Consider the following 12,078-nt stretch of genomic DNA (forward strand, 5'->3'; position numbering starts at 1 on the left):
ATAAGTTGTATAAACATCAGCATTTAATCATTTCTCACCTATAAATTAAATAATATAACAAATTAATCATTATGTTCGTGTTGAGCCTCTGATTCTCTCCAGTTATTTTGAACCATTTCCACAATCATAGTCCAGCACTTGGACTGCATGAAGTAATAAATAGAACAAACAATAATAAACAACCATGATAGGACTAGAAAATAATCAGTTTCGATTTCTACCACACTGGATACTGGACCTTGAAAGTCTTTAGACATAACTACCAGACTCTGTGCATGCTTTCCTGTGACAGCATTAAGAAATTTACTGAAAGACTGTATATTATATTCTGTGCCATTGAATTTCCCATAGGGCCTGCCATTGTGAAACACTTTAAGTGTAGGCACCCCTACTATTCCATAAACAGTATTTGTGCCGCCATATTTCAAAGCATCTAGTGCTACCATTTTTACATCAGGGAATGCTCTTGCAAGTGCATTGAAGTGTGGTGCTGCTTTAGCACTGAAGGGGCAAGCTCTGGCATAGAAGAAGACAAGCAGACAATCAGCTTCCATGTCCCGACTTGTTATTTCTGGATTCACATGTAACAGTTTAATTAATTGTGAAGCATTGACAATTTCCACTGTTGGTTCCACTTCCTCACTGGTGTCATAGACTATTTCCTTGCACTTTATGAGTTTCCGAGTTTCGTTAACAGTGTTGTTAGTGCTTTCTGCAGTAACATTGGCCAGGGTGACAGTGTTGTATAAATTAGTGAGTGTTTTGTTGACATCTGACACGACATTGGAGAGCAATGACTCTGAGTCATCGACATTAGGAACATCATTCACATCAATATCATCTTTTACCTCTGTTTCTGTTTCTTCCTGGATATCAAATTGTGTTGTCACTGTTACAAGCGCTGGAAACAAATTTAAAGATGGTAAATAAGATTATCAAAACTGTTTTTGTTGAAAATATGTAAATATTGACAGAAAAATAATGTAATTAACATTTTAAAGACTAATAAATTAATTAAAAACATATGATGCTTGCAGACAATAGTTGATTGATTATACACTTTCAAGTTCATTGAGCTCTTAATTATAATTATTTATTGTCAGACATAGAACTGGCTGAAATCTGTATTCAGTTTCAAATCCATATACTGAGCGATTATAACATATTTACGAACTTATTAATGGATTCAAAACCTTGGGGAAAACCGATATCTATCTATTTTTTACAGATTTTTCTAGACCTCTAAGTTCTAATAGTTCAATTTATTTACATCATTTTCCGATACAACGAAAGGTAGGAGAGGGCTTATGATGAAGCGGTTTCTAGCAAAATATTAATGTGAATTATGATTTCAGCCTGTGATAATGCAAAAACATCTTTTGAACTCCAATTAGAATAATTCAGAATACTCACCAAACGCAAAGAACAACACAAAATAAAAATTTCTGCTTATTCGTAGATACATGTTGGATGTAGTTGACCACTATGACTAATAGAATAATTCGGAAAATCAGTGAAATACTTATTTAAATACGATTTAAAATTATAATATTTTTTGTTTCCTTTCATGACATGACATTGTAAATAAATCAATCGGTTTGACGTTTTTGTTCCAATAACTGTCATCTAAATCTGTTGCGCGAAATAGCAACATATAAAAGTACACAAGATAAAAAGAGATAGGTATATTTTAATGCTTATAATTCCATTTGGGACCAATTTTGTAATCTGTAATGCGGAAACGTTTTCAGTTGCCTGCAAAAAAAAATCTTTACAATTTTTTATCTGATGTTATTAGGTCTTATTCCGAGGTAAGCAGCATGAGTAAAAAACAGTGTCTACTAAATTCTTAGTATATAAACTACTTCCGTTCAAATAAATCTACCTACTTGATAAAATAGTGCTTAGATAGCAATAGTTCAATATACAACATGAGCTCATTGTCCTTTTACCGGAGTGGGCTCAATAGGGAAGATATAAAAGCTCTGAAGTCAGGGGATACTACTTTAAGCTTCTTTAATAAAGGAATATACTAAAAAATAAACTCTTATTTATCATTTCATAGATAATGTTTAATACATGTTATGGCAAGACAATATAAATACAGCCTAAATTAAAGTACTGAGCAATAATGTTTTATTACTTGTCCTATTTTGCTCAAGCAATCGCAGGAGTATAAAAAAATCTCATTTACAAACTGCATTGTCATCTAAAATTATTAAAATATTATTTCCCATAAAAATAAATCAATCAATTTTAAAATAAAGTAAGTACCTATAGTTTAAAAAAATATTGTACTTGAGATTCATGTACAAAAAAATGATGATTATTGCTTGACTAGTTAAAAGTATAAAATTAAAATTTATCACATTCCTATATTTATCTCCAGTTATTCTCCACATTTATTTACTGATCCATGTTTTCATCACTCTATTCATTTTTGTGTGGGTATTGCAGAATAGAATAGAATCTTCCAATAGGAAAGCTGTGTTCCATACTGCCAGCTGTTTAGTTCATAGATAATCTATCTTCCCACCCTTCCCATGCTCATTCATTTATTCATACAAAGTTCTTTAGCAATACTTTTCAAAGCCTCTGTCTGTTCTTTCATCAGAGCTAATTTCTGTCTTAAATAGTCCTTCTTAAAGTTTAAATAGTCCTCTTTAATCTGTATCTTTCGTTGTTCCTGTACCGCTAACAAATCACAATTGAAAGCACAGTTGTTTGTGTGTTTAGTATTTTGTTTTGTGTTATTTTTATGTTTCGTTTTTACTTCAGGAGGTTCAGAGAATACTTTTTCTTCAGGTGCTGAGTCTGCATCGCTGTATGAAGCAGTAGATTCATTGACATTGTCAAAGCTATCCTGGTTGTTGTGTTCCTCGAGAGGTATGAATTCCGGAGTCTGATTGGTTGTTGAAGATACATTCTTTAGACCCAAAACTTCCTGCTCTGCTGGTGTTAGCATGACTACTGAGTTTGGCAGTTCACCATTTGTGTCAGCTTGCCGTTTCTTTGTTTTTGATCGTAAATCTTGCCAAGTCTGTAATGTAAATTTGTTTTATTATGATTCATTAAAAATCAAATTAATATTTAGTACTTAAGTAGAATCTATTTTACAATATAATAATCTTTTAAACTAGATATGTTATATAAGAAACTATACTTTTCTCCACTGCCTCCAAGACTTTCTTGCGCCGGGTATGGAGTTGCATTCATTAGCGATACTATGCCACAGTTGTTGGGAGTCACTGTAGTTGAAATCCTGTGTAACTCTGCAAGATATCAACTCAGGGTGTTTTGTCATTAATTCTATTAGCTTCTTCTTCTGTTTAGCAGTTACATAGACTCCCCTTTGTCTTTTACTTCTTTCCATTATTTGAAATACTTTTCATCTACATGCACGAGTAGTTGTATATTCTTTAACCATTTTGTTTAATTAAACTTGAAAGATGTATCAATTAAAGTAGGATCGGTCATTGCACGTGTATAAACTGATTGTAGTGTAGTACAGTATAGTGATGCTGATTAAAATTAATTTGCAATAATAATTATTATCAATATTGTACACAAAACAATGCAAATAAAACAGATTCCGTCTTCATCTGTCAATTCTGTCAGTGTCAATGTCAACGATGACCTATTGAGTTCGACATTATTTGTTTAGAAACGATAAAACTGGAATCTTACCGGTGTCTTTAAAATATTTTCTATTTAATTTATTAACTATCTAATACTAGTTGTCATTAAATTCAGATTTATGTAAAACCATTTTCAATGCTCTAATGAAAGTATTTTTTTCCAATTTGGTACAAATTTTAATAGGTGTGGTAACAATTTTTAAACGTCATGATATCGGTATCGGCCATTTTGTTTTATATTTTTTGTCGATTGAACGAGGTCTGTCAGTCATTCATTAAATAAACGCCGAGTATCGCGGTAGTAATTTACGCCGTAAAACAATTCGTGAAATCATTATACCTAGGCGTATCTTTTGTTTGTAAAATTATGATATGACGAACAGTTGTGTCTACTAAATCAAATTGTGAAATTAAGTGGGCAAAAATGGCTGGCGCTGGAGGGATTTTACGTCGATTTCTACTCGTCTTCTTGGATTGTCTGCTTCTATTACAGCTAGCGCAATACGTAAGTGTCTAGAGATATTACATTTTCATTGTTCCGCGCTAATAAATCTAATAAGCATTGTAATACTAGTGTTTTTCTGTGTATGGCGTTGCAATGTTACTTCTCAGGAGAGTTCGCACTGTTAGATTGCAGTCTACGAACATTTATATATTTATTGCAGCGTACGTATGCAAAATTTCACTCCGCTGACTGTATTGTGTGGTCTCTGAACAATAATTTTCTCTTGATTAATGCTTCTGTAGTACAATCTTACATCAACTCAATGAAAATTATACTCATTATCAAACTATAAATTAAGTATATAGCCTGACTGTTCATCAGGATACCATGATCACTCCATTTATCTAAACTGCTATTCAAATATTTCACATACCAATTGAACTTCATTTAAGTTGTATATTTTTTAATGACTGAGGATTGTCCTTGTGCCACAAAAAAGTTGTTATGATCCTAAACATCAGACTTATGAAATTGGTATTAAAATTATTGCAAAATGTTTAGGAATTGCTCAAAACTAATTGGTTATTTTTAGAAAATTTAAATAATTATATGTTTTTAATACTATTTAAAACAACCTATTATTATGTAAGTACATTAAGTACTTTTGCGGTGCCCAAAAAAGCCCATATTTGGGAAATATTGTATTAAAATTATAGACACACTACACTATGGATGCATTAAAGTGCTTTAATTTGAAAAAGAAACCACAATAACAAAGGCAACAGAATATTCATTTTAAAAATTTAAATTTATAGTAATATAAAACCTTTAATAATGTATCCAGCAAGCTCATTAGCATGGAGGTTGATAAATAATATCCATAATAAACAAAAAAGTATGATAACAGGTTCCGATAAGAAACTGCATAAATGGCTGGCTGATAAGTTTGTATTTCCTATTGTTTAACATTAGTCGAGCATCAGGTGATCATAATCAACCAATGGGAAGTCATATAATGGCTGCTATTACAGGAAAATGTACATTTTGAACTAGTGAGATAAAGCCTTATATTGCCTCTCTGGTTTACCTACAAGTTATGAGGTATATAAAATCCATAACCATACAAAAGCTCTTTGATTTAACCATTTAAGTTAGAAATGGGTAATCATTTATTTAGTATTACACATTCCTTAATTTTATTATAATTTTCTTTCACTGCAATCTCTGATACCCGTATATATACATTAAAACATAGTCACATAACATTAAACAGCATGTAGTTTGTACCTGCAGATGTATTTAAAAGAGGTTTTGCTGATGAATATATTTATTATTGTTTTTTGTTATGTATCTGTCAGCCGTGTTAAGATTAGAGTAAAAAGGTATTGGGGAACCCCACTTGTGTTAACTTATGTGAAACACTGATAATGTTTGTTATCATAACTTTTCGGCTGTTGTCAATAACATCATTCATAGGTTTTACCGAGATATGTTTTGACATTACTATCGAACAGCAAGTTTTTAACAAGCTCGTAATCTTGTGCTCTTGAGAACATCCATCTATAAGGATGCTTTTTCACCAGAGATGTTCTATGCTATGTTGTGTTTGGCTTCCACCATTCATATTAATTTGTACACATAGCTTAACACTTGTGAAAAACTTACTCAGTTAGGCTAATTATGTGTTTATATGGAAAGATATATCCTATGGATGCGTGCATCACATACTCGACCTGGGCCTCTTCTTCACACAGCTAACTACTTTGCGGCGGCGCATCTTCATAGCACTTATTAATTTTCTAGTTCTTGTAACTTATTAAAGTACTGTACCATGCTGCAATGTCGAGATTATAATTTATAATTACTGTAGCGTGATGATAATCATTCCAGAACGAATAGAAAAGGGGACATCAAACATGTCGAGTTGATCATAAATTGACATGACACAGGCTGATATTATGTCAATCAGGAACTCAAATGGTCCAATTAAGATTAATTTATACCAATAACTGCGTGTGCTCTTCAATTGATACAGAATTAAGCTTAGTAAAGGCGTCTGCATTCTAAATAAAGATATCGGAAGAATTTTATTGTCTACTAATGATAAAATTTTGATATTTTGTTAGTTAAAAGAACATAGTTTCGAGTTTTTCTAAGCGCGGTCATTACACGTATTCAAGATCACATTGTGTTATCTACGTAATAATGTACATAGGTATTTAATCAAATAATAAACATTGCTCTGTTGATAACTATTAACTGCGTATGTTTGAGCTAGCGCACTATTTTTGTTGATATTGAATGGGGCGTTATTCATCAATGTTATCACTTGGTATTTCTCATTAGGCCAACTTAAGTGTTATTCAGAATCTATTTCCGGACCCGCATCTATCTGTCGGTCTTCATTCTACTAGTTAATAGAAGCAAAGTGTTAGTGAATAGGTACTGTTAATAGTAATTTATTGTATGACCATTCGACTTATCTCGATAGTCTATGATCTAATAGACGCGGATGCAATTTCCATATAGTTACTACTTTAAATCTTGCGAGTCTCGGAAGTCAAATTGTCAAAACTAATAGAACGTGTTTCAATACGCAAGTCTATTTAACTTTTATGTTAAGTGAAAACAAAATATACAAAAGCTGACATTTAAAATAGATTAAATGTGTTAGGATTAAGATCCATGTGCACACTACAGACTTGAGAGTCTATAATTATATTCACTAGCAACATTCTTTGTTTTTGTCAGTCTACACGCTTTGTACCGGTTGTTTTGCAGTCCGCCGGCAACGTCTGACGACCACAAGGAATACTTCAAACAGATTAGAATAACATGACACGCTCAACCTTGACCTTAGCTAAACGTACGGAAGGGCGTCGGACACGATATGACAACGAACTAAAATAATCCTTGTCAAAATCCAATTTACGTTCAAAACTCCTGCCATGAATGTTAAGGACAAGCACATGGTAATTTTTACACCGAGGCTAGTCGTAGCTACACGTCAAAGTACATGTTGACAGGTTTATGAGGCTATTGCTATCATCTGCATTCACGTCCATGTTCACGCTGTAAAGATATGGTATGGACGACATTCAATTGAACTTCACAATCCATCATAGAGTATCATGATTTAGCAGCCCTACATTTTATAAAACCGTATGAAAACCAGTTTTAACAAGGTTTAAAGACAACTATTAAGAGCCAATGGAATCTTTAATGACGTCATAATTCAAGCCTATTAAAGTTATTGGACCAGATATATATTTCACAATAATACCTAATAAGGTTTTGCTAAACGATAAAGATCGCCTGGTCGGGTCAGAAAAGTATTTAAATTGGAATTTAATGAATAAGTTCGCCCTTCTAGAAAGTGTCCCTACAAACGAGGTGCTGTTTCCATGTATGCCTGTTGCAGGAATGGATATGGTTGCGACTGCAAACGCGCCAAGGTTCATAGACGTACTTCGTCACGCGTGCGTGTGGTACATAATAACTAGTTACGTTTTCCTTATTACCACTTATTCAAGGCGGTGTCCGCGAGAAAATAATGCTCTTAATTGCTGAATCCTTTCAAGTAAGAAAAACAAAAATATGGTGAAAGAAAACCGCTTTTATAAGGCTTGAATACCCTAAAAGTTACTTAAAACTTCGTAGTCAAATTGCCTAGTTTTATTCTATGTAATAAATTGTATTAGGTACGAATATTTACGCAGTTTTTATAAAAAAATTGGGGAAAGTTTAATAGCTGTACCAAATGTGATGAGATGAACTAACTGAAAAGAACACCTTGTGGTATTCATTGAAATTTTCCATTCACATAAAAACTGATATTGATTAGCGTATCATTACAACTTCGCACTCGTAATTAATTCAATGGTGTATTTAGTACCCATGGTGGTTGGGTAGATAAACATCCTTTGCAAGGAAGGTCACGATCGTAACTCCAAGGAGCAAATGTTTTCGCGTCTTGAATTGTGTGCATTGACTCTGACGCCAACGGATGTCCAAGTTTGTTTTAATTCAGGCGGAATAAATCATGCATAATTCGGGACACTCGGATACACTCTGGACAAACCTTGACGGGTTTTGGAGGTCAAAACGAATGTGAAATCGATGTTTTTTTACACGTCTCGTAGTTTCTTGCCGTTTATGTGAAGAAAAAAAACTATAGTCAGTGTTTTTATAGCCACTATTTTACACAATAAAAGATGACAACGGAAAACAAACTGATAATCCGTGGATGACAAGCTCAACACCGAATAATTTTTTTTGTCTTGTTTCGCTTCAAGTTATACCATTCCCAAACGTGTAGGTAGGAAACTTAATGGATATGAGATTCAGTGTGTAGTGTAGATGTTAAAATTGCGAATTTATTGTGACCGTCATAACGCACAGTGGAACCTAAAATCTGAATATCGATGTCATCTGGCTGAAGGTCTCTGACGATGGCCTCACTGCAAAAAAACTTCATTGACTTTTTTTGGTCACTTACGTTTGGTTATTTATATCTCTGTGTTTATTACCTGAAATTGTACACATAGAATTGTATAAGTTGCTAAAAGGACTATAACTAAAATGTTCATCCATCTTCCTAAAAATATAAGCAGCATTCTTGGTTACCCTTCCGGTAACCAAGAATACTTCGACTTACGAATCTTCCTTATGTCTACTAAACTGAATATTAATAAATGACCGTAGGAGGAAATATGTATGTATTTTGTAAGGGGAAATCTTTTCGAAACCAATATAAATTATGTATACACAGTTCAATCCCTTTAAGGCTTTAACCACGTCACGCGATTCGATTATGACTCATTTGCAAAACAGGAAAGTCCTGATTCAAGTTTACCAGTCAATCCTAAACACCACATAAGCATGCAGTCAAAACAGCCCTTTTAAAAGTGTACTTTAAGTTACATTTGGCTTGATACACCGGCGAGCGAAGCGGGGACAGAAATAATTATAGCTCTGTCTATCGTTCCCGCACTTGTATTGATTAGGGACGGTAAAATGCTGACCAATCCGAAAATACACCGCAGGATCAAGGTTACATAATTATCACTTTCCTATATCGAAATTACAAATACGATACGAAATATTAACGAACAGATGAGACTTGCTACTGCAGATATCAGGCAGCATCGGTAGGAAGTAAACCGTGCCGATAGTTCGTTCGTATCTGAGTCAGACAATCCTGCAGATTGTCGCGGATGCTGACTCACACTCGGATCAGCGCACGATCACATCACTTCATACTTTGATTTACATAGTTATTTATTGAGATGTTCCCGTTTAATGACAGTTCAAAGGTTGTTGAGCTCAAGTGTAGAACGAATCAGTTATACCTATTAACATTGCATTAATTGCATTCTTGTTTCAATATAAGAACCCTAAACCTTAATGTAAGAAAACGACATTTGTGAGTGCTGAAGTTATAAAATCAATGTCGTCTATTATGCTGTTAATTAAGTAATAGATATCGATCGTCCAGAACAACCCAGAAGCCATTATAAACGCGAGACTTTAATGAGTCAACGACTCAAGCCACAGGCGAGGCGGAGGTTTAGGATCGATAAACCTCTGAGAGATGTGCCCTGTCACTGTACAGGCTTCGCTACAGGTGGAAAGCTATACTTAACATCGATTCGAGTGTGGCCGTAGTAAAGTAAAAATGTTAACAATTTTAAACTGGTTAACAGTTTGATTCTGATAACAACTTTTTTTCAAAACTAACAAACAGAACCAGTCCTACAAAATGACCTGTAATTTGCCAACTTGTTTTTGCTGTACGGTGTAAACTGATCTTTGCTCAGTTTCCTTGTTTCACCTTGAATGTTCTTAGCGCACATATTAGCCACATTAAAATCGTAATGTTTTATCGTTTAGCATCCAGCGAACTGCTAAATAGCAAGTTCATTACGTATACCTAATATCTATGTATTGTTTTGGTGTTATTGTAACAACAATAGCAGTTGTTGGGGGATTGTAGTTACTGAATATAGCGTGATTTCATTATACATAATATGGTATGCAGTAAGACGTTTCAATGTAAGATTAAGTAGTGCGAGGCATTATTCTGTAGCTCCTTTGTGTAAACATAATGTGATTGTCTAAGTACATTTTACATTCATAGCATTATGAGTGTGGGCGTTTACATTATACTAAAATGATAGAGCTGAGGCCTTTGAACCTTTCCCTGTAAAAAAGTATGAATCTTTCAATAATTTCGAAGGTTAAAGAACTGAATTTGGGAACGCACTGTATTCGGGGTACTTAGTACCTAAGGTCAAGGAACCAATTTCTTTGAATTTTTATCTAAATAAAGAACCGATTACCTACTTGCTTTTGTTGAAGACTAATTGAAAGGAAAGATCCCTGCCGTTCAATGAGCGTCTATTTACTTTTCGAATTTCAGAATAAACAAATTCCTTTTAGCAGCGAAGAAGATTTCTAGTGAAAATTATTTTGTAAAAGCCAAACGGTTTTACATTTAGATCGTGTCGAATTAGGAACACGATCTGAAAATGGCAAGCCATTACTGATCTTATGTAATTTTATATATATTTTTAAGTTGTCGAATTTAATATATTGTTGTCGTTGAATTGAGAAAACTTCGTATCCTACGTCAAAACGCATGTGAATAATTCAGTATGTTTTTATTATACCGTTATATTCAGTTGGTAGAGGAAAAAACATGATATCAGGTCAAAATTTGTTTTTCAATTGTAAAGTCATCTATGTGTTTAATATTAATATCGGGATTTTGAATTCTAAGTCAATGTTATATGCATGGTTGCGACCTAAAAATCTTAAATCTGTATGTTTAAATAATGACGGGCTGTTTTATTTATTGAATTCATACAATCTGAATCATAAATTGATGTAAGAGACTGACGTCATTGATTTAATTATCGCCACTGTTTGTCGGGTTTGTCCTAAAGGTACTCCCATTTTTTACCGACTTTAAAAAGGAGGAGGTTTTATTTCGGGTTGTATGTTTTTTCTGGCTCAATAATAAACACAAACAAGACGTTTTAATCACGTCAATGCATTAAAAAAGAAAGCTGGCTTACCTGCGTCTGCACTTTACTTACTAAGTACTTTGTTTAAATGCTTCATACTATCCGGCTTACCTACCTTACGTAGTATAGTTAAGTATAGAAGTTTTCCTAATCTCTACTACCAGCCATTATGTATTCTTCCCAAACTGCAACCAGTTTAGCTATAATAATTTGAAAAAGAAATTCGTGGTTTTTCTGACTCATACTTAGAGTTATATCAACTGTTTTGGTATTACCAAACAAACATATTATTTTGTTTTGTTTTCTATTCTTGTTTCTTAGTAACTTTGTCAATATCATTGTAATTTCTAACGGGCCAGCTCTTTACTATTCCCGTGTCCCACATGACTATCCTTTTGAATGATATTCTAGCGTCACCGACATCCGTTCTATTCGATTGAATTACAAATGTATCGGTGCTCAATATATCGACGTTTGCATGTCCGAGGAATGGACGTCATGTTCGCATATTATCGATTTATTAAACTTTTCGATTTAGATTCACCAAACTCGAGTCAATTTGCAACAGCATTTATGATACAGTTGATGCTATATGAACTCAATTTGTTACGAATAAGGTTTTGATCAGAAAACTGACAAAGTGTAACCATTACTCCCAGGTTAGTCATTTTTGCGATAGTGAATAATAAACTCTAGGATTCTCAATTCAAAGTGAGTGTTAGATCATAAACAATACTTTGGTTAGTTTATCGCGAATGCATGACGCGGTTCCAGAAGATTATTTACAAGTTTATTTATAGCGAAGTGCTTCAAAGCTAAATTCCTTTGCGAAGGCTGGCAACATTACTATGTTATGGCGAACTTACCTTTAGTTGACCATTTCAATTGTTATTCTATACAGAAAAGTGATGAACACATCCAATGGTCGTAAAACCCCTCATTTTATTTTCTGACATTGATGACCATG

General features: G+C 33.6%; 3 protein-coding genes across 10 annotated transcripts in view; 1 reads left to right on the forward strand and 2 right to left on the reverse strand.

The window, feature by feature from the left end:
• Positions 1-5: 5 nt before the first annotated feature.
• On the reverse strand, positions 6-1,604 carry LOC118271846 (thioredoxin domain-containing protein 15). Its single transcript, XM_035588088.2, has 2 exons — positions 1,414-1,604; positions 6-901 (listed from the first exon to the last, which is right to left on the reverse strand). The coding sequence occupies exons 1-2, from the start codon at positions 1,463-1,465 to the stop codon at positions 63-65; spliced, it is 891 nt and encodes a 296-aa protein (XP_035443981.2). The 5' UTR covers positions 1,466-1,604; the 3' UTR covers positions 6-62.
• A 446-nt stretch (positions 1,605-2,050) lies between these two features.
• LOC118271751 (myb/SANT-like DNA-binding domain-containing protein 3) lies at positions 2,051-3,615 on the reverse strand. Its single transcript, XM_035587932.2, has 2 exons — positions 3,164-3,615; positions 2,051-3,040 (listed from the first exon to the last, which is right to left on the reverse strand). The coding sequence occupies exons 1-2, from the start codon at positions 3,371-3,373 to the stop codon at positions 2,552-2,554; spliced, it is 699 nt and encodes a 232-aa protein (XP_035443825.2). The 5' UTR covers positions 3,374-3,615; the 3' UTR covers positions 2,051-2,551.
• Positions 3,616-3,870: 255 nt separating this feature from the next.
• The window catches only part of LOC118272229 (NPC intracellular cholesterol transporter 1), a 49,054-nt gene continuing 40,846 nt past the window's right edge, over positions 3,871-12,078 (forward strand). For 7 of the 8 annotated variants that reach the window (XM_050693827.1, XM_050693826.1, XM_050693823.1 and 4 more), the window contains exon 1: positions 3,889-4,143. In XM_050693827.1, the coding sequence (XP_050549784.1) occupies positions 4,063-4,143 (81 nt within the window). In that variant the 5' untranslated portion in view covers positions 3,889-4,062. Of the gene's footprint in view, positions 4,144-12,078 lie in introns of all 8 variants that reach the window. The other variant, XM_050693829.1, reaches the window with a different exon arrangement.

This window comes from Spodoptera frugiperda, chromosome 5 (assembly GCF_023101765.2).
Source record: "Spodoptera frugiperda isolate SF20-4 chromosome 5, AGI-APGP_CSIRO_Sfru_2.0, whole genome shotgun sequence".
In the NCBI taxonomy this organism is placed as follows: domain Eukaryota; kingdom Metazoa; phylum Arthropoda; class Insecta; order Lepidoptera; family Noctuidae; genus Spodoptera; species Spodoptera frugiperda.

Bases quoted from the DNA above. Each gene is read 5' to 3' on its own strand.
- LOC118271846 (XM_035588088.2), bottom strand. From the start codon at position 1,465: ATGTATCTACGAATAAGCAGAAATTTTTATTTTGTGTTGTTCTTTGCG. The intron at 902-1,413 runs GTGAGTATTCTG...ATTTGTTTCCAG, and splicing joins TGTGTTGTTCTTTGCGTTTG to CGCTTGTAACAGTGACAACA.
- LOC118271751 (XM_035587932.2), bottom strand. From the start codon at position 3,373: ATGGAAAGAAGTAAAAGACAAAGGGGAGTCTATGTAACTGCTAAACAG. The intron at 3,041-3,163 runs GTATAGTTTCTT...TTTACATTACAG, and splicing joins CTTGGAGGCAGTGGAGAAAA to ACTTGGCAAGATTTACGATC.